General features: G+C 36.4%; 1 protein-coding gene across 1 annotated transcript; it reads left to right on the plus strand.

Moving 5' to 3' along the window:
* The first annotated feature begins 7,469 nt into the window (after positions 1–7,469).
* On the plus strand, positions 7,470–21,894 carry LOC107599627 (adducin 2 (beta)). Its single transcript, XM_016291279.1, has 10 exons — positions 7,470–7,733; positions 13,627–13,768; positions 14,739–14,890; positions 16,099–16,179; positions 17,016–17,165; positions 17,894–18,037; positions 18,153–18,251; positions 19,326–19,502; positions 19,831–20,070; positions 21,769–21,894. The coding sequence occupies exons 1-10, from the start codon at positions 7,584–7,586 to the stop codon at positions 21,892–21,894; spliced, it is 1,461 nt and encodes a 486-aa protein (XP_016146765.1). The 5' UTR covers positions 7,470–7,583.
* Positions 21,895–21,981: the final 87 nt, after the last annotated feature.

Raw genomic sequence — 21,981 nt, forward strand, 5'->3', positions numbered from 1 at the left:
ATTTATTGCCATTGTGTAATATGCAATCTACAAAAAAGTAACTGTAATCTGTTTATGAACACTTTAAAATTGAATTAATCTAATCACAAATACTTAATTGTTCAAATCTAATTACATAATCCAGATTACGTGTAATCAGTTACTACCCAGCACTGGTTACAAGTAACTAGTTTTAATCAAAAGATTCGTATGTAAATGGTGACTTGGTCCCAAACAAGTTAACCTACCGACCTACGGCTACATTTGCAACCATGTTACCTATTCTGTTCTTATTTATTGTTTATTCTAAATAAATAAGTTAATTTAAAATTAGTTTCAAGGTCCTTATTCACGGAATATGTAGGCTGTCATAAGTATTTTTTGACATCAGTATCAATGATCAGGTAGGCTTTTGCATTACAAATACCCAACTACAGCTAGAGGGTAACATTATATATTGCATAATTCTGGTTTAAGTTGTTATTATAGACTATTGGTATATATATATATACATGCGTACGTTGGCGTCACGTGGTTGAGCTCTGAGCGTGAAGCCGCAGTGGCTGTGATAAACCACGTGACGCGGTGATCCGGGTGTCAGCTGTGGAAGAGAAACAGGTACATTTTGAGCCTTTCGTTTATTGTCTGCGCGAGTCGGTTCGGCCTTGTTGTCGGCTTTGGGGAATCGATTTAGGACGCGAAGGAGTTCGTGTTTTGTTTCCGTCTGATTAGGAGGTCGACAATAAAGCCTCCGTCGGTCGGCGTTATCTCCACATTTCTGACATCCAGCCGGGTCTTTGGTTAGTACCTCGCCTGTTGTTCATTTTTTATCATTCGGGGCCTGTAGGCCTCGGTGAAGCCTCGGTGTCGAGTGTACAGGGGAACCGACGGGAGTGCGCCTCACCCCGGGGGGCGTGTGCATTCCAGTTTTGCAGACGCAAAATATTATCGTGTCGAATAATCTAACGAACAATTTACCCAACTATTCTTTAATCTACGCTGAGAAACCATATAGTTGATTAGCAACCGGAAAAGTTTAATTTTGGGGCAGCAGCAGCAGCATCATGATGCCCGATAACCGGCCATGAGGTTATTAGACTCGGCCAGAGCGGAAGCCACCCATAATCTAGCTCTTGTCTATTTTATTTAACGTATCAATAACCTATTAACACTATAAAAAACTGTGCGCATTTTTCATATCGTATCGTTAGATCTGCATGTTTGAGTTTATATCGAGTTGCTTTTCCAAGGCCCATCGCCTGGACTTATCATAATCCTTCACCTCCTAAGATTTTTTTTTTCTATTATTAACCAAGTTTATACAGTTGCTTACTTTTTAGTCGGTAAGTTAATATGGGATTCCCAGTATGCAGATCTGATGTAGAGCACTACAGGTAATGTAGGTTACCTGTTGGATGCTTATTTTACAGATAGATTGAATACTCTTAGGTAATGTTTACGTTCCAATGCATGGAAACGAATGCCTTTTATGTGCTGCTTTTCCTAGACACTTTACTTGTTGCATATATCCTTGTTTTATTTACTGTATGGAATAGTGTGAGTGCTCAAGAAATATAAAATGACTTTCACCCATGGACTGTGTGGTTGTGTTCACGTCTCCAACATGGTCTCAGTTTGACAGCTACATCCTCGCCCTCAGCCCGTTCAAAGGCCGTTGAGTTTTTGTTGTTGTTGTTCAGCTTTGTCCGTCTGTTTTCCCGCGGCTGGTCCCGCGTGCTTCTATCACGCTGGCCGATTCTGTGCGCGATCTAAAGTGCGCAGTTGCTTTCTTCCACCACATTTCCTTATGCGCAGAGCTGCTACGGTGGGCTGTTTGGCATAACCACACATGCAATATTTCGCAACTTGCATCAGGTGGACAGTTTTTGGTGTAATTTTAATCCAAATGTGAAGGGCTACGGTGTTTTTGTGTGCATTTAAAGAAGCTTTAAACTGAGGATATTGAGCCCCGGAAGCGCGTTTATGGTTGACTTGTTGCAGCTTGACTTGTAAACAGTATTTGGTCTTGTTTTTCAAAGCTTTCTAAGTTCCTAGAATTTAATTTCTGTTGGTGTTCTGGTAAACTTGGGCCGTCGCTTTATGGGTAGTGCGTCAGGCAGCAACGTTGTTTACTTCCAGTTTTGGCTACACATGGTGTAGCGTTGTTATTTGCATGCATATTTAATGTTAATTCAGTGGTTTGTCGAGACCGTGTGATGTTTTTACGATTGTTATTTGAATTTTTTGGAGAGTTGTCAGTAACATTTTCCCATCTGCTTCTCTTTTAAAGGTGTTATTCCTTTTGTAAATACTGTTATTTGTATATACTGTAAATGATGACTTCAGTGGGCGGAAGCCGGGCCCGGGGCAACTGGGAGCAGACGCAGGGTCAGACACAGAGCCAGTCACAGCACAAGCAGAGGCCTCAGGTAAGTTCACAAGCATTAGGTTATATTGATTAATTATAGTGATTGGCTAAGTTTTGCCACACCTCCAAAGCCCCCTTTAACCCACCTCAAAAAAACTGGCTACACCACCTAAAACATGGTAATCTTGGGCCAGAAACTGCAACCGGCGTAAGTGAATGTTAAAAAAAATTAGGTACTTGGTTTGACTTTTTCCGTCTACCCAAAAACATTTATGGATGTTACTTGACTGAGTTATGACCGTTGTAACTTTTGATGGGTGTGTCAAAACTGCGTCGATCCTGAATTAAATAGCACTGGATGTTAAAATGTGTTTAAATAAGACAAAATCTTTGCATGTTCTCGAGTTGTTTGCAGTTTTGCTGGCTATGAGAACCAGCACAATTTCGGTGGAAAACGGGCATCAGTGACATCCATCAGTCTGAGACTTTTTCTCTGAGTCACTGCAGTCTATCACTCGTTCTTCTAAATTAAATTAAGGGCTTTAGAAATAAATCATAAATTTATGCTCAAGCAAATGCTAAGCCTGACCTATTTTTCCTCGGTTGTATTCTGGCCTGCTCGGGTGGAGGGACAGACACAGAATTTTATCTAAAAACATCTTTAATGCGCAGATTCATAGACAAGGCTTAAGCCTGGTGCAAGACTGTCTTAACTGAAATTAACTTGCACTGACATATCTTAAAATGTTATTGCCATTGATTTGTATCGTGATGCACGCCAGCAATGTTTTCTCTATGGCACATTTAAAAAAAAATTTTTTTTTAAACTGCTTGAATGTTCTAATTAGTGCTGGGCGGTATGACCGAAAATTTATATCACAGTATTTTTCAAAATTATACCGGTTTCACGGTACATGACGGTATTTTTTTTTAGGGATGCACCGATATGAAAATTTTGGCCGATAACCGATTATTCTTTATTTTTGAAAGCCGATAACCGATATGTTGGCCGATAAATCTATATCCAAATTGTTATATACTTTTTGAGAGCCTGATTACAAAAAAGGTCTCATCATTAAAAGCCACATCCCAAACACTTCAACATAAGCAGCCTAGTTTGAACGGTGTACGTTTTAAAAATATTTTTACTCTCCCATTACCAAATTTAGTCATAAAAAAGTCTTACAAATAAATAAAATAATGCATAAATAATGCAAACAAGTCACTGGACATCATTACACGTGTAAAGAATCAAAATGAATGCGCCATAGATCAATAAAACGGAATAGCCTCTGCACGGACAATAATTAAATGATTTTAATTACTAAACCATATTGTTGATGAAAATAATAAGAGAACAATACAAGTGGTTGTTGTTATTAATAATGTATCAATGATTTTGAAAAAGTAACAAATTAATACCACTGTTTTAAATAGCAGCCGTTGAGCTGCGCGTGCTGAAGCTGAAGAGCTGAATGAACATGGTAAACTGAAGCGTTTTGCTGGCAGCTTATTTAATTCAAGGAAATGCATCCTGAGATTAATATTAATACAACATAAACATAATATTACAACTTATATATGTACAAAATGATGCAGTTATTGCGTGCTATAGTCAGAATGTGTGATCCTGTTGTGGATGCGCTCTTCCCATAACAACGCGCTGAAACACGGCAACTAAACCCAAAGAATTCCCAACGTTTTATTATAATAATGTTCTCATTAGAATGTTATATACACGACATTCCCAATCATAGTTATTAATGTTGTGCACTGCTGTTTGGGCTGCGTGTGCTGAGCTAAAGATGATCACTGGTAAACTGAAGCGCTCTTTTAACTTAACCAATCGCATTCTATATGAGATAAATCAGATATACATCAAATAAACACAATATTACAATGTACAATTGCACAAAAGGCTGCAAACGAACAGCGCGCATCTGAAGTGTCTCTGAAGGAAATAATGCATTATTTATCGGCTTTAAGATATCGGCCAAATTTTCTTATCAGGCCGATACCGATAACAGAAAAAATGAGCCGATATGGGCCGATACCGATATGGTGGCCGATATATCGTGCATCCCTAGTTTATGCGGTTTAAGGTTCAAAAAACATTATTTTCCACATACTGTACATTATTGTTTCTCCTCTATGCCCCGCCTTTCTGAAACGCGTCGATTTTTACAAAGCTCATCGGTCTGAAAAACGAGGTGTGCTCTGATTGGCCAGCTATCCAGTGCGTTGTGATTAGCCGAATACCTCAAGCGTGTGACGGAAATGTTACGCCCCTTACCATACTGTGATGGCGTGTCCCGGCCAGAGCGATGAGACAAAAACATTAAATCCCATTATAAACTAAGCATTTGTTGCATCCAGTGGCAAACACCAAGCAACTACTCTACACTGCTCAAAACTCGCGTTTGAATCATCAGTGGCAAATTCTTAAAATGAAAACGTACTTACAGTTTGTGAGTCAGAACAGCCGGCATTTTAGTCTACTCTTCCAGGATCAGGAAACAGTCCTCCATAAAATGTGCTGCACACATCTGAATATTTGGGTTGAACTGTTCTGGAACAGTGTTGTAAATACAACTTAACCACTGATTTCTAGTCGTGTCTTCTTTTGATAGGCCAAACAAAGTATTTTCACTTTCACAACGAAACACACAGAACACAAACACACACACATCTTCACGACATGGCGGCAGCAACAATACTACAGCGAGAATAGAAGTTACGCCTTCTCTCGTTACGTGAACATTTGGGTGGCGTTATGCAAATCTTCCCACATATTGACGTAGACGTGGAGGCGTGTTAGAACAAGCCGTTTTAGGAGGGTGTGGTTGACTCTTAACTTTTATAAAGAATGTCTATTTGGATTTGAGACTTTAGTCTTTGCATCTTTACAGATCTTCTTTATGCACCAAGAGCTTGTAACACTCCAAAGAGAAAGGAAAAATTGAAATCGCATCATATGACCCCTTTAACCATATTGGTGGGAATTATCAGAGCAGCAGTAGGAAACTCTACAGCTACATCATATGGCCTCAAATTCAGCTCACATAGAGCTGTGTTGAGAGCCTCTAGAGGGGCCGGCTGGGGACTGCGTCTGGATTGGACTGGCTCTGAGCATGAAGGGTACATTTTGCACAGTCCCTAGCAGACGCCATGCTGTTCGTGTCTGCTCACGGAGGGGATGCGTAAATCTCAGTGCATTGTGGTGTAAGGTCATTGTGTACCTAATGAAGATGTTGCATATTGATCACATGCTCCCAGTCACATGTTTTATTCAGGTCGCGATGGTCCTGTTCAAATGCTTAGTTATTTCTCAGTGCCATACTGTGTGTTCATGAGACACGCAGGTATCAGGATGGTCCTGATGTTGACCTGTGGTTTGTTTGTGTGATTCATAGTCAGCTCAAGCACACCGCATTAAGACTACATCATATATAATGAATGAGTATCAACACAGCAATCTGCTGATTAATTTGAGCTGCAGACATACAGCAAAACAAGGTGGTTTTGGACAGACCAGCTCTTGTTCGTTCATAAACAAGTTTTAGATATTTTAGACGTAGGGCTAGGCAATATAGATGCCTTCTGGTGAGATGTATTTGCTCTAAAATGGCTTGAAAATAGTTGTTGTTGTTTAGTACCTTCAAAAATTTCATGCAAGATATAAAACAGTAAAATTTAGATAAATCATGTTTTCTACATTGTCTTGTTCTAAATGGACATATTTAGAATTATATTTATTGCAAAATTATGCTTAATTAGTTTTATATATATGCACCACCACTGTCGCGGTACACTACTGTACAAAAGTTCAAGGACAATATTTATTTATTTATTTCGTTTTTGCACAGATATGAAAAAAGGTAATTCAGCTAGGACACATTTAATTGATCAAAATGTGACAGTAATGACATTTACAATATTAGAAAAGATTTACATTTCAAGTAAATTGTGTCCTTTTGAACTTTTTATACATCAGAGAATCCTAAAAAAATGTATCACGGTTTCAACAAAAATATTATTGCCATGCACATTAGAATGATTTCTGAATGATCAAGTGACACTGAAGACTGGCGTAATGGCCCCTGAAAATTTAACTTTGTCAGCATTGTAATTTTAAATTGTAATGATATTTCACAATATTTCTGTATTTTGAGTGTATTGGAGTGTTTTGAGTTATTTATTGCCAAGGGTTTTTATTACTCGAAAAAAGTCTTCCATCAAGTTTTTTATTTTATTTTTGCCTGCTTTATCATTCATCGGATGAAAATCTGAGGTGTAAGGCTGATTGTAATAGCCTCAACAACACTAATTATTTTCAATCTGCCACATACTGTATTCACATTCCAAATTCACACTACTGCTGAGTCAGTGAAGCCAAGCTGGGCTGTTCAAACAAACAGAGCCGTGTTTTGAAAGCACCACACAACTGAAGTCTACACTTTTGAGAATTTAACCCATATGAGTGGCTTACTTATAATTGCCTCACAGATAAAACCTGGATAAGAGAATTTGTTTAACACCAAAGAAAATTGCATCACCAAAATTTAGACGTAGTTGATTTTTCAGTTCAGGTGATATTTCTGCCCTCTTTTTTTCCATGCTGAAAGACCATTTATGTACTGTATGTGAAAATGAGTAGGACTTTAAGAAATTAAAGATATTCAGGCTTATGGTCTTAGATAATGTGCCATCAATCATCTGTTATCCATCCTGGAATAGTAATAGCATCACTCTAGTCAATTTTAGTCACGATCCAAAAGGCTTCTCTATATGTAATTTCTTAAATAGAGCTTCCTCAAGCAAACTAATCGATCATATTTACTAATGCACATAAAGAACTACTGTATGCGTATTGCTGTTTGGATGTATGACAGTTATTGCGGCCTCCACGTGACTTTGGGTGTGGTGTGAAGAAATACTTATCTAGTTTTTGCAGGCCTGCCTGTGTGCATTTGCACGTGCGTCTAATATTAATATGCAAACATGCCTATATGTCCTTCTCATGCACATATATGTAAAATAAAACTCTTCCATGATGTGCATAAGGATCTTTCATTAACATAACTCCAGATTATAACTGAATAATTTTCATATTGTATTTCTTTTTTGCTTGCTCTCTTCCAGCCATCTCGCTTGGTCCTGCTTTGCCTATCCTTTCCTTTTTTGCCTGTTTTCCTTCTATCCTCCTTCTCCTCTTTACCACACTGGGAGAAAGAAGATGAGTAGAACTCCCACCCCTAAAGGGACTCCGGTCCAGCACAGTCCTGTAGATGGGGAGTGTCTGGAGGGAGAAATGATCCAGTCTCCCCAGCAGTCAATGCCATCCAGCGGCCTCAAGAAACGAATTTCCAGTCTCCTGCAAAGCCCTGTGAGTAAGAAAGTGTGCGTTAATAAGTGAAGCTCATATATTTGCATTTGAGAATTGACTCAGATTTGTGTTTACATCCTTGTGGGCTAAAAGAGCGCAACGCTGATCATCTACTTTTTTAGCAGCTTTGATTCCGGAAGGTTTTTTCCCCCATTGATGTTTTCCATAGGGGTTCAAAAAAAGCAAAAAAAAATTCAAACCAGCCACTTCTGAGAGAAATCACAAAAAAGTCAATTCTGAGTAAAAAGAGTATGAAAATCTGAACAAAAAAATTAACTACTTAATAAAAAATAAAACAACAACAACGTTGTTTTGGTTGCGTAATTTGCACTTAATAATAAATAATATTAATAAATATTTTATATTTGATGAGAACTAATATATTTCAATGATAATATATGAAGAAAATAGAGTATATACGTAAATTATTATTATTATTTGAAATGACTAATATTATTATTATCTGAAGAAACTTGCTCTGATTTCAACAAATATGCAACTTATTTTCTATGCATCATTATAGCATTTGATTTAGAGCAAAAGGTATATGAAAACCTAAACAAAAATCAACTGAAAAAAATGGCAGCAGATTGATTTGATTGTCAATTGCAATTAATAATAAAGTAAATAATAAATATTATATATTTGGAGTTAATATATTTTAATATTATTAGTATTTAAATGATAATATATTAATAAAATTATGAGTTTATAATTGTAACTATAATTGAGTTTATAATTATAATTATTATTTGAAGAGAATTGCTGTTTTCCTTAAATATGCAATATATTTTCATTGAAACATTATAACATTTGAAGCAAAAAATATGTGAAAATCTAAAAAAATGTAAAAAATAAACTACTTGGTTGAATCACAGTAACTATAATTTAATATAAAACTGTTAACTTACAGTCTTTAATTATAAGTCATTCTGGTCATTTGGTCCTCACACCGCTATTCTTCGAATGGTTTACATGATGTGAAACAAGGTGTTAATGGTATTAGTGTGCTAAAATATATAGCCAATGCTCCACAGGAAAAGACAGAACTTCTATAAAATGGGTCTCTTAAATGCACGTTCCATATCAAACAAGGCTTTTATTCTGAATGACATTTTAACGTTGCATATGCTGGATTTTTTATTTATTACTGAGACCTGGTTGAATCAGATGTCTCTGGGTGATTTGACACCACCAGGCTGTGACGTTTTGAATTCCCCTCGGACCTCAGGATGTGGAGGTGGTGTTGCTACTGTTTTTCGAGATTGTTTTAAATGTAGACTGCTATCCACAGAAATGTGTATTCAAGCTTCGAGGTACAATTGTTGAAGATTGATTCTTTGGACTCTTTTTTTTTTGTGCCTAAATATATAGACCTCCTAAACTCAATAATGAGTTCATCCACCATTTTTCTGATTTTCTGTCTGGACTGGTGTCTCGCTATGATAAACTTTTGGTCATTGGGGATTTTAATGTGCATTTATGTAGCCACTGGTTAATTAATTTCTTTCTCTTATTGAGTCTTTTAATTTAATACAACATGTTTCTGGTCCTACTCATAAGAAATGTCACACATTAGATCTTGTATTGTCATATGACTTTTCTGTATCTAATTTAGAGGTTTCAGATGTAGGCATCTCCGATCATTATTCAGTGGTATTTGATGCTGTTTGTTCTTTTGTTCCCCTAACCTCTTCTCAGCATTCATATTATGCTAGGACTATTAAAGGGGTTATATGATGCTTTTTTAAAGATCATTATTTTGTGTATTTGGTGTAACAGAATATGTTGACATGCTTTAATGTTCAAAAAACACATTATTTTTCAAATACTGTACATTATTGTAGGTCCTCTAAGCCCCGCCTCACTCAAACGCTTCGTTTTCTACAAAGTCCCTCCTTCCGACAAGCGCAGTCTGCTCTGATTGGCCAGCTGACCCAGTGCATTGTGATTGGCCGAACACCGCAAGCACTAGTCGGAAATGTAACGCCCCTTACCATAATCGCGAGCTTCATTTTTCAAAATAAATGTAAAGACAGTAAATAATTATTATAATCATAATCATTAGTTTTACCATCAGTTCAAGCCCGAAAGGGGAACAGAGTCGCGTGACAGACACAGTGATGAAGCTGGTGTGTGTTTGTGATTTTGTAATGTAAGTAATCTAAATGCATCTACTTTCGGAAGGCCAAATAAAGTGCTTTTGCTTTCGCCTAGAAACACACAGCGTCTCCCTGACATGCTGCTTCAACACTAACTGCGGTTACTGAAACCATGCCTTCTTTCTTTGCGTGAACATTTGGGCGGCATTATGCAAATATTTCCACATAGTGAGGTAGATATGTGGGGGCGTGTTAGGACGGGTCGTTTTAGGGGGGCATGGCAGAGTCTTAACTTTGATAAAGAATATCTCTTTGGTTTTGAGACTTTAGTCTTTGCAACTTCAGGGATCTTATCTATGCACAATCAGCTTGTAACACTCCAAAGAGAAAGGAAAACTTGAAATCGCATCATATGACCCCTTTAAGTCTTCAACTGCTGATTCTTTTTCGGAATTCTATTCATCACATTTTAATGACAATGTCACAGGTGGGGATGATATTGGATTGCTGGTTGAAGCTTGTAATAAGTTGTGTACTCGTGCTTTAGATAATGTTGCCCCGCTTAAATTAAAAAAAGTAAAGGAGTCTCTCAACCTTGGTTAAGCAGTGTCACCCGTTCTCGGCTTCAAATTTAATTTGAGGTGTTAAAGAAATGCCTGTTTAACTATCAGAAGGCAGTAAAGGATGCAAAAATGAAATTCTTCTCAAGGGTAATTTTCAGATAATGTAAATCAACCAAAAGTAATGTTTGACACAATTGAGTCTGTTTTAAACCCTTCAAGGAATGTAATGCTAGAGACTTCCAATTGTACATTCACATTACCAAATCCAACACAGTCTACTTTTTTCACTCACTTTGAACCAGTTTCTTCAGCTCAGCTTGCGGACATTGTCTCTAAAATGAAGGGAGGTAGTCGCAAGTCAAATATTCTCCCTCCTCATTTTTTAAAGATATAATCAGCAGCTCCTTGATGAGTGGAGTAGTATCAACTAGTTTTAAACATGCAATTCTTCATACCTTGTTGAAAAAAACTAATTTGGTTCATACAGTGTATAATAATTTTAGACCTATTTCTAAAATGCCTTTTATTTCCAAGATTTTAGAAAAGTGGTTTATTCATAACTCTTCTCATATTTGAACACTTTTGGTATTAGATATATTCCAGTCGGGCTTTAGGACCTTCTATAGCACCGAGGCTGCACTACTTAAAGTTACTAATGATATCCTATTATGGTAGGATTCAGGATCACATGTTGTTTTAATTTTGTTAGATCAAAGGGCTGCTTTTGATACAATTGACCATAAGATTCTTCTTAATCATTTGGAGTGTTGGGTTGGTGTCCAGGGCACAGCCCTTTCAGTGGTTTGCATCGTAGTTAAAGGACAGGACAGTTTCAGTGCAGTGAGGAGACTTTTCTTCTACATCTGCTCCTTTAGTATGTGGTGTTCCGCAGGGATCGATTTTGGGGCCGCTGTTGTTCTCTTTGCCTATGCTTCCTTTGGGCAACATTTTTTGGAAGTACAGTCTTACTTACCATTGTTATGCCAATGATCTTCAGTTTTATTTTCCTGTGAGCCTAGATGAATCATGTTCTTTGGATAAAGTACATGAATGCTATACTGACATTAAGCTCTGGCTCTCTAACAACTTCAATTAAATGAGAGAAGACTGATTGTAGGTTCCTCTATGTCACTGCTCAGCTAGGTTCACTTTCCTCAAAGCTTGATGATCATGTTAAGACTGTAGGGGTAATTTTGGATTCATCACTAAATTTGTATAAATTTATATAAGTTTATATAAATAAATTTGCTTTGCTTTGCTTATAAGTTTGTTTGAAGTTAATGATAATATATAAGCAGTTTAAGAGTGTAGGGAGATTTGCAATTAACATTAATAATAATAAATATTATATATTTGCAGTTATATTTTAAAATATTTATCTGAGCTCCTGCTATTTATGCTTTGAAGGTTTTATATATTATCACCATCAATACATTTTCTCTACAGAGAAAATGAATGAGGTTTTTACTTCCAGTATCCTGCTTTTGCGCTATAATAGGAATTATATGATTATAAGTAGGGCTGTAGAAGTGAACCAGCATTCAAGTGGCTGCTATAAGCTTTCGAAAGCTCACTGAAACAGCATATCTCCCATCCGCTGAGGACCCACATTGGTTTGTCTCCTTTTATTCGCCTGTTCTGTCCACCCTTTAATGTCCTGCCTCCAATCCCTATGTCCTCTCTCCCCTTCCCCCTCATTAGGTTCCCAAAGATATGATTATCTCCACAGCTCAGATATAATCTGCCCTGAATCACCACGGACAGCTGCAGCCGTAGAGAGAGAGATAGAGAGAGAGCCGGGGAGGAGAAAACATAGAGAGTGCAGGGAGTTTTAGGTGTTGGTGCAAAACAATAAAAACCACTCCGTATGGAGGGAACGTGTTGAGTGAAGGACAGAACTGAAGAGGTCAATTATTTTTCTTTCTCTGTTGTGGACTGTACTGGATCCTGTAACTCAAAAATTCTTCCTGCTCTTTGTTTCCGTATGTTCACAAATGTATTGTTTTATCAGGGTTTTATGTCTGTTATACTGTATTTGGGTGTGCTGCATTCAACTGTTAAATATGTGACCGACTGTCATTGTTTAATGCTTTATTTAAAACTTATACAACATTTCTGATTCTTGTGTAATTATTACAGTACTTACAAGGTAAAACTGTATTGATATTCCTCAAACATTCTAGTTAAAGTTTATTACAAACTTTCTTAAACTCCTGTTCTTCCGTAATAAACATCTGAAATTAATTCAGTCTAAACAGCTTAACACAAATTATTCATAAATTCTATTCAGACTTTCTGAAATATATTTCAGTCTATTGACAGTTTTTGTAAACTTTTGACTTTTTAAGAACTTTGAGATTAAACTTTAGCGATTGCTTCAGTTATTCTTGCATATACGTTTAGCAATTTATAGCTACATTTACTAAAGACTGTCATGGTATTTGTTGATAATGATAGAAAAGAAAGGGAAAGACTGTATTGCAGTGTTTCGTTTACATATAAAAAGCCTAAAAGCTAAACTTGTGAAACCTTAATACTGTTTTTTTTTCTTAAGGAAATGCTAATCTGGTTACAGTATACATTACGTTTTTTTTTTAGAAATTAATACTTGTATTCAGCAAGGGTGTATTAAATTGATCAAAAGTGACAGTAAAACCTTTTTTTTTTTAATCAAATAAATGCTGTTCTTCAAACTTTGTTTCCACAAAAATATAAAGCAGCACAACTGTTTTAAACTTTTATAATGAGCACCAAATCAGCATATTAGAAGGATTTCTGAAGGATCATGTGACACTGAAGACGAGTAATAATGCTGAAATACAGCTCTGCATCACAGGAATAAATACAATTAAAAAACATATTAACATAGAAAACAGCTCTTTTAAATTGTAATAATGTTTTACAATATTACTGTTTTTACTGTATTTTTGATCAAATAAATGCAGCCTTGGTGAGTATAAATTCTGCTTTCAAAAACATAAAAAAAAAATCTTAACCAAACTTGAAGTGAAAGAGCAAAAAGAAAAAAAAGGTAAAAAAAAAAAAAAGGTTACCAGTTACATTCTGTAATAATATCTCTAAATGTACGCCTAAAATGCTGCTTTTTTTATAATAAATTAATGGACGTGTTATTTAACAACCAGCTATGTGCACAATGTGCTTTTTCCTTTATTTGTGTGTACTAGTGCATTGTGTAGCTGAGTACTGAATCTTATTTGTATGTTTTAGTCCTTTAGAGAGGAGCTGGATGTGTTGATTCAGGAGCAGATGAAGAAAGAAGGAAGTTCCTCCAATATGTGGGCTCTCAGACAGATTGCAGACTTCATGGCCACTCACGGATCTCCAGCCTCGCTGCCCATCACTCAATCCAGTACGTAACACATGCAGTCATTTACCTGGGAAGGATTTACAAATGATTTACTCAGAAGGTTGTTCTGTTTGTGTTTCATAAATAAAGCCTGATGTGTTTACACTACATTTCATAAAAATACTGCACATCCTTCTCTGCTTAGTGATCTCTTTCACTTGTAAAATCATGTGGATTATTGTCATATATAAGACAAAAGTATTCTTTATATCTATTGCCCAATAAGAGTTTTTTGGAAGCTTGTTTCTGTCACAGAATAAAATCATTAAAAAAGTATTTGCAAACTGTTCTCACAACTCTGACTTTGAGTTTATATCTTGCAATGGCGAGTTTACGTCGAGAGATTCTGAGTTTACATCTTGCAAATTTGATTTTTTTTTTTCTGACATGGAATAAAAATAAAAATGGTAATTTCAATTTTTTATAACATTTTTTTTTTTTGGTGATTGCAAGTTTATATCTCAAAATTCAGACTTCTCAGAATTAAGAAGTAACATCTCAATTCTGAGTTTATCTCTTACAATTCTGAATAGCAAGAAAAAGTTAGAATTGAGAGATATAGTCTCAGAATTGCGCGGGGGGGGAGTCAGAAATGTGAGATAAAAAAATTGCAATTACTTTCTTACTTTTCAATCCCGTGACAAAAACAAGCTTCCATGGAGTTTTATTTTCATGCAACGTTCATTCATATATCATTATTGTTCAATTCAGACACTTACAAGTAAGAGGAGTTTTAGTTTCAAACACAATGAATTTAATTCATGAAGTAAATTCAGTTGTGCTTTTCAAATGGCTGTTTTTCTGTCTTTCGTGAAAAGGGTTTTGAGGTGAAATAACCTGATGTCTGTCACACCACTTAAACTGCAGTAGACAAACTATTGTAGTGCTGCTCTTTTTATGCAAATTCCTTCATCACTAAGACTTTCACTGACACACACTCGTGCTGTTTGTCTTGTTGCTCATGCCTGTACAGCTGTTACCATGGTGACCCCCATTAACGATCTGCACGGATGCGAGCCGGGCTCCATGGTGAAGGGGGAAAGACTGATGCGCTGCAAGCTGGCTAGCGTACACCGTCTGGTGGATCTGTACGGCTGGGCCCAGCTGGCCAACACGTGCCTCACAGTAAGGAAACATGACCCATAAAACCTTCTGTCAGTGTGCCAAGAATCCTGAAAAGTGCTCACTGTTCACTACGTGCTGATCAGACAACTTTTATCTATGAGCTTGATTGATTTAACAATGTAATGAAGGTTGAAAATACATTTTTTTGATAGAAGTCTCTTATGCTTACCAAGGCAGCATTTATTTGATCAAAAATACAGTAGAGACAGTATTGTGAATGTTATTTTCTATTTTAATATATTTTAAAATGTAATTTATTCCTGTGATGCAAAGCTGTATTTTCAGCATAATTGCTCCAGTCTTCAGTGTCACATGATCCTTCAGAAATCAATCTGAAATGGTGATTTGCTGCTCAAGAAACATTATTATTATTATTATTATTATTATTATTATCAACTGTTAAAAACAGTTGTACTGCTTAATATTTTTAAATAAACCATGATACATTTATTTTCAGGATTCTTTGATGAATAAAAAGTTCAAAAAAGAGAGACTTTTTTTACAGTATAAATGTTTTTAAGTGTCACTTTTGATCAATTTAATGTGTCTTTGCGGAATACAATTATTAATTTATTTCAAGTGAAATCTTTCCAAATCCAAACTTTTGAGCGGTAGTGTACGTGTCTTCTTAAACTGTTATGTAACTCAAGCTTATGATAATAAAAAAGTTCACATATAGTGCACTTTAAATAACTTCACACAGCTGCCAGTCTATCAATTCTGAGGCACATTAAGCTGATTAAAAAAATGTCCTTTAGCATACTTATTCATATCTCCTATGCTAAATCTATAAGGATTTGAGTGTCTTTAAAAAGCCTATCTTAACAGGAAGTGATTTTGTGATCAGGTCTGCTAAATGAGGTTGCTGGTTTGATTTTCACAAGAAGTATGAAAATCAGAACTCTTAAAGGGATAGTTCACTCAAAAATAAAAGGGGTTCTTCTGTGGAAGTCCTTACCATAAAAGTAAGGACTTGTACACTGTAGTACAAATATAGCTTTGTGTGAAACAGACTGACAGAAATAAAAGTCAATATCTCTTAAAATCTTAGATAAATCTGCACAGGTTTGATCGGATATGAGAATGAGTAAGAGATGGCAGAATTTAATGGGTGTACTAACCCTTTAACCACAGGTTCCTCTAGGGAGAATGCTCCTGTAAGCGTACCGTGAGTTGCTTTAGATAAAAGCATCTCTTTCTTTCTGCAGATGCGTGTTAGTAAAGAGCAGGAACATTTCCTGGTGCTGCCAGATGGTCTGGCCTACGGGGAGGTGACTGCCTCCAGTCTGGTGAGACTCTGAGTGTCTGCAAACACACACTAACCAAACTTGTTCCTCTCATGTCCTGCAACATGGCTCCCTATGACAGCCTTTAACTGGCCAAAAGCATTCAAATGAAGGTCACCAGAAAAAGGAGTGATTGTGTGTAGTATTTGCTGATAAAACTGAAAGATTCAGCATGTTCTGGACATATTTTGGACATAGTTGGAAAAATAAGGCACTAGAAGTTGTTAAAGGGGTCATATGATGCGATTTCAAGTTTTCCTTTCTCTTTGGAGTGTTACAAGCGGTTCGTGAATAGATAAGATCCCTAAAGTTGCAAAGACTATAAAGCACTGGATAGCTGGCCAATCAGAGCACAGCTCGCTTTTCAGACCGATGAGCTTTGTAAAAAATCGACGCGTTTAGAAAGGCGGGGCATAGAGGAGAAACAATAATGTACAATATGTGGAAAATAATGTGTTTTTTTAACCTTAAACTGCATAAACACATTTCATTACACCAAATACACAAAATAATATTCTTTTTAGCAACATCATATGACCCCTTTAATCATGAAAATATTTCTCGTTTTCATGCATGTGTACAAACTGTCAAAAATGTACATTTTGTAATGGATAAAATAAGAAACAATGCAGTTCACAGTTAAAGGGAAAATGCAGTCATTTCATTTTTATTTTAAATTATTCTTTTTGTATTGAAATATAAATGTATATTGAAATTATTATTAAATTCTTTTTTTATAAAATGTATTAAAACATGATGGAAACGTAGTCAATTATGCAGTTGGATCTAATTTTTCAAGTGAAAGCTTCATTAAAGCATGTACTCTCTATGATGTCCAGGTGAAGGTGAATATTCTCGGGGAGGTGGTAGAGAAAGGCAGCACTACTCTGGGAGTGGATCTGTCTGCATTCAGCTTGCACTCTGCGATCTATTCAGCTCGACCGGACGTCCGCTGCCTGCTGCACCTCCACACTCCAGCCATAGCTGCGGTACGTCACGCGCTTGCCTACGAAAAGTCCCAACTGCTGAAACAGCAACTTACAGTGGAGTATTGTTTTCTACACACAGTCCCTGATCTAAACAAATGGCATTTAAATTAAATAATTTGTAGTTGAAAATGTAACTAAATATTATTACTAAACGTATTTATCCATCCATCCATTATTTATAACCCAAGTTTGTGAAACACATAAATGACTAGTATTTTATTATCTCATCTTATTTTATCTTATCTTACCTTACCTTACCTTCTCCCCCAGCATTGCAAAACACATAAATGTAAATTATTTTTTATTTTATTTTTATTTTATTTTACCCCATGTTTGTGAAACATGTAAATGACTTGTATTTATTTGTTTATTTTTATTTATTTATTTTATATTTATCCCCCAGGTTTGTGAATTATAAATGATAAATAGATACACATAAATGACTAATATTTATTTTATTACTAGTCTAGTCCAGTCTTCCACTGATGGCAAAAAGATGTATTATTCCATTATTAAAAATATTAATAATCAATATAATTATTATCATATTATTTAGAAGCTCAAATTACCTAGAAACCTGAGAGCTGTCGATTGTTAACGTTTTAAAATGCTTTAGGTAGCACTTTTAGCTGCCATTAATACATTCTGTCATTAATCTTAATATGTGGGTTTTATTATTCTAGCACTGGTCTGCTTCTGTAACTCACCACTATTAATCTTTCATGTAGGTATCAGCCATGAAATGTGGCCTTCTACCGTTATCCCATGAGGCTTTGCTGGTGGGCGAGGTAGCTTATTATGACTATAATGGAGTGATGGAGGCAGAAGAGGACAGAGTGGAACTCCAGAAGAGCCTCGGCCCTACATGCAAGGTTAGATCCTAGATTACAGACACAGATTATCGGTAGTAAATATCCTGCTCCCTCAGAACGTGATGATGTGAGGCTCTCAAGGTGGAAAATGGGTTGATGAAGCATTCTTGTACAGGTGTTGGTATTGAGGAACCATGGAATCGTGGCACTGGGAGAGTCAGTGGAGGAGGCCTTTTACACAATTTACCACATCCAGACCGCCTGTCAAATACAGGTAAGAAAAAAAAACAAATTACAGCCCTTCCTGTGAGGGCAAAATATTAATATAAGAGAAGATTAGTGGGACAGTAGGACAGAGTGAGTGAGAGTGAAGAGAGATAATACTCAGAGTCAGTCAACTGAAACACAGAATAGAAACACAAAGTCATATTTGTTGTATAAATATAAATATAAATAAAAATTATAATAAAAATTTTATATTAAAAATACACTACCTTTCATAACATAGAGGTCGGTACGATTTTTTAAAATGTTTTCTATTTCAAAAATACAGTAAAAACAGTGAAATATTATTACAATTTAAAATAACTTTTTTGTACTTTAATATATTCTTAAAATGTAATTTATTCCTGTGATGCAAAGCTGAATTTTCAGCATCATTACTCCAGTCTTCAGTGTCACATGATCATTCAGAAAACGTTCTAATATGATGATTTGCTGCTCAAGAAACATTTCTTATTATTGCCAGTGCTGCTTAATATTTTTGTGGAAAATAAAAATATTGGAAAAGAAGTTATACATTACATTATAAAAGTCTTTAATGTCCCATTTTATCAATTTAATGTGCCCTTGCTGAATAAAAGTATTAATTTCTTTAAAAAAAAATCTTACTGAGCACAAACTTTTGAACAGTAGGAAAATATTTACAGTAAATATACATTTTTTCTAGTTTTTCTAGTTTTCGCTTTGCTATATATTCCATCAGCTGCATATAGCGTGATTGTGTAGAGTAAAAACACCAATGTAAAGCATGTGATAAATCTGTCACTTGAAGGTCTTATTGCTGATATCTGTATACTAATAACTACAATGGTTTGAATCTACTAATTCAAGCAAATTGCACATGGGAAATCTGCCTCAGCAATCGGTTTCAAATTTTCTAATCATTCCATGAATGACTGGAGAGGTCATGGAAAAGTCATGGAAATCCATTGGTCAAAAGTTATGTGAACCATGAGAGAAACACAATAAAGGATTGTGAAAAGTGGAAAAAAAAGTGCAGAAGGTGAATAGCAGAATGCAGTTTGTCCATATTGAGTCATGCTGCAGTGTTGTGCTGTCCTGGCAGGTGGCAGCACTGTGCAGCGCTGGAGGGGAACAAAACCTAATCATGCTGGACCGCAACATTCACAGGCCAGTCGCCACAGGAACTGTGGGTTGGGCCGGATCCACCTTCGGCCCCATGCACAAGAGCAGGCTGGGAGAACATGAGTTTGAAGCATTGATGAGGACGCTGGACAATCTGGTTCGTCTAAAAACTTAGCCAATCTAGACCAGGGGCCAGTTGCATAAACATAGACACTATGTTAAGACTGTGTCTTAAGAGCTAGTTTCACCAACTAGCAGTTAGCCAAGAGATAATCAGTCTCACTTTTCTGAATAAAATTGGGCCAATCTACATTTTTGTTATTGACTTTAAACAGGTATGACCAGTCTAGAAGAAAACAAATTAGATGGCTTGATTTTTAAGACTTGTCTAAGCAGTTTATGCAACCGGCCCCAGAGCTATTTACCACATTGTGAGTTTATTACTGGTAGACTTGACATTTGAACATTTGGTCATCATTCTTTAGGGTTACCGTACAGGATACGCCTACCGTTTCCCAGTGCTGCTGGAGCGCTCCAGAACCAGGAGAGAGGTGGAGGTTCCTGCCACCGTCACGTCATTTTCCTTTCATGAGGACGGAGTTCAGCCTCACCCCCGACTCCATCCCCATGCCCAGAGACAACAGCAGAAGACTAGATGGCTGAACACCCCAAATGTCTATCAGAAAGTCAGCCAGGACCAGGCCAGTCCGGGACATCGGACTACGGTGAGAGAGAATTTATGGAACTTGTGTAAACTTTATATAACTTGAGTATGGCTGATATTGTACTACAATAGGAGTAATGGGTAGGGTTCATATAATTTCATAATCAAAGTGTGAAAAATATTTACATTTACATATTTAAACTTATTAGCATCGACCACTAAACTGTACTCATACTTAAGGGTTAAAGGGTTAGTTCACCCAAAAATGAAAATTCTGTCATTAATTACTCACCCTCATGTCGTTTCAAACCCGTAAGACCTTCGTTCATCTTCGGAACACAAATTAAGATATTTTTGATGGAATCTGAGAGCTGTCTGACCCTGCATAGACAGCAATACAACTTAAATGTTCCCAAGTCCAGAAACGTAGCAAGGAGATCGGTAAAATAATCCATGTGACATCAGGGGTTCAACCGTAATTTTATGAAGCTATACGAGAATACTTTTTGTGTGCAAAAGAAAAAAAAAAAAACTTTATTCAACAATTCGTCTAAAAATTTAAATTTGCTGAAAACGTACTCACCCTCAGGCCATCCAAGATGTAGATGAGTTTGTTTCTTCATCAGGACAGATTTGTAGAAATTTAGTATTACATCACTTGCTCTGCAATGGATCCTCTGCAGTGAATGGATGCCGTCAGAATGAGAGTCCAAACAGCTGATAAAAACATCACAATAATCCACATGACTTTAGTCTATCAATGAACATTTTGTGAAGTGAAAAGATTCATGTTTGTAAGAAATGTATCAAGATGTTTTTAAATTCAAACCTTTGCTTCCAGCTAAAATATAGCTTTCTCTAGTGAAAAAGTAATCTCATCTGAATCAGGCGAGAAATATGCACAGATCAAGCACTGTTTACAAGTGAAAACAGTCCAAAACAGTTTTAAACAAATATGACTGTGGGCGTTATTGTGGATTATGGCCAGAGGCGTCGGTTTATGATGGATTTGTTTCTTAAAAACACATCTTTTCTTTGTCGTGTGGATTACTTGTGGATTAATGTCCAGCTGTTTGGACTCTCATTCTGATGGCACCCATTCACTGCAAAGGATTAATTGGTGAGCAAGTGATGCTAAATTTCTCCAAATCTGTTCCAATGAAGAATCACCTTCAGGCCATCCAAGATGTAAATCAGTTTGATTGATCAAATTTTAATTTTTGGCTGAGCTATTCCTTTAACTTAGCAACCACCAGAAACAACCAGATAACAATTTCCCAACAACAACCTGGCCTTGTGGTGGTGAGTTTTGCAAAAGCATCAGTCACATTTTCCTCTGAAAATGTAAGACAGGTAGTTGCCAGTATCATTTCAGTATTGCATTTTTGAATAACTAGCCTGTGGGTGTGTTGCAGTTCAGAAAATAGACTTACTGTGAATCATAGGATATTATTGGTAGAATAATGGCGTATTCGTTACATCACTGTGAGAGCACTACTGTTCTGCTGTCTCCTCTACCATGTTCCACCCACCTCCCTTTCTCATTCTCTGCAATGCAGGGGAGATATTTTATTGTCTTACAAACTCACTGCAGTGCTTGCACTGCCCTCTGCTGGTTATTTTTCAATCTGTTGCATATTTCCCTGTCATATTTCCCCTAAATTGTCTGCTTTTTAACAGCAGAGTGTCTTCCTGGAATGACTGACATGCTTTTGGTCAAGCAGCTGAATTCCTTCTGTGTTGATTTCTCCTCTTTTAGTGGCAGAAGGCAGAGGAAATCACACAGGGCAGTGGACTGGCCATTAAGATCGAGAATCCAAACCAGTTTGTCCCTCTGTTCACCAACCCACAGGAGGTGCTTGAGACTAGAAATAAGGTACAGTAAGCTTTTCTGTCATTGGGATTTAACATCTGTATTGAAACTGCAGATTTTATTGATGTAAAAAGTGAAATCAGGAAATCATCCCACAGT

The sequence above is a fragment of the Sinocyclocheilus grahami genome, unplaced genomic scaffold (assembly GCF_001515645.1).
Source record: "Sinocyclocheilus grahami isolate Dianchi unplaced genomic scaffold, SAMN03320097.WGS_v1.1 scaffold269.1, whole genome shotgun sequence".
Classification (NCBI taxonomy): domain Eukaryota; kingdom Metazoa; phylum Chordata; class Actinopteri; order Cypriniformes; family Cyprinidae; genus Sinocyclocheilus; species Sinocyclocheilus grahami.

Coding starts and splice junctions, on each gene's coding strand:
- LOC107599627 (XM_016291279.1), top strand. CDS start 7,584: ATGAGTAGAACTCCCACCCCTAAAGGGACTCCGGTCCAGCACAGTCCT. Junction 16,180..17,015: donor AGGTGACTGCCTCCAGTCTG/GTGAGACTCTGA, acceptor TATGATGTCCAG/GTGAAGGTGAATATTCTCGG. Junction 19,503..19,830: donor TGAGGACGCTGGACAATCTG/GTTCGTCTAAAA, acceptor ATCATTCTTTAG/GGTTACCGTACAGGATACGC.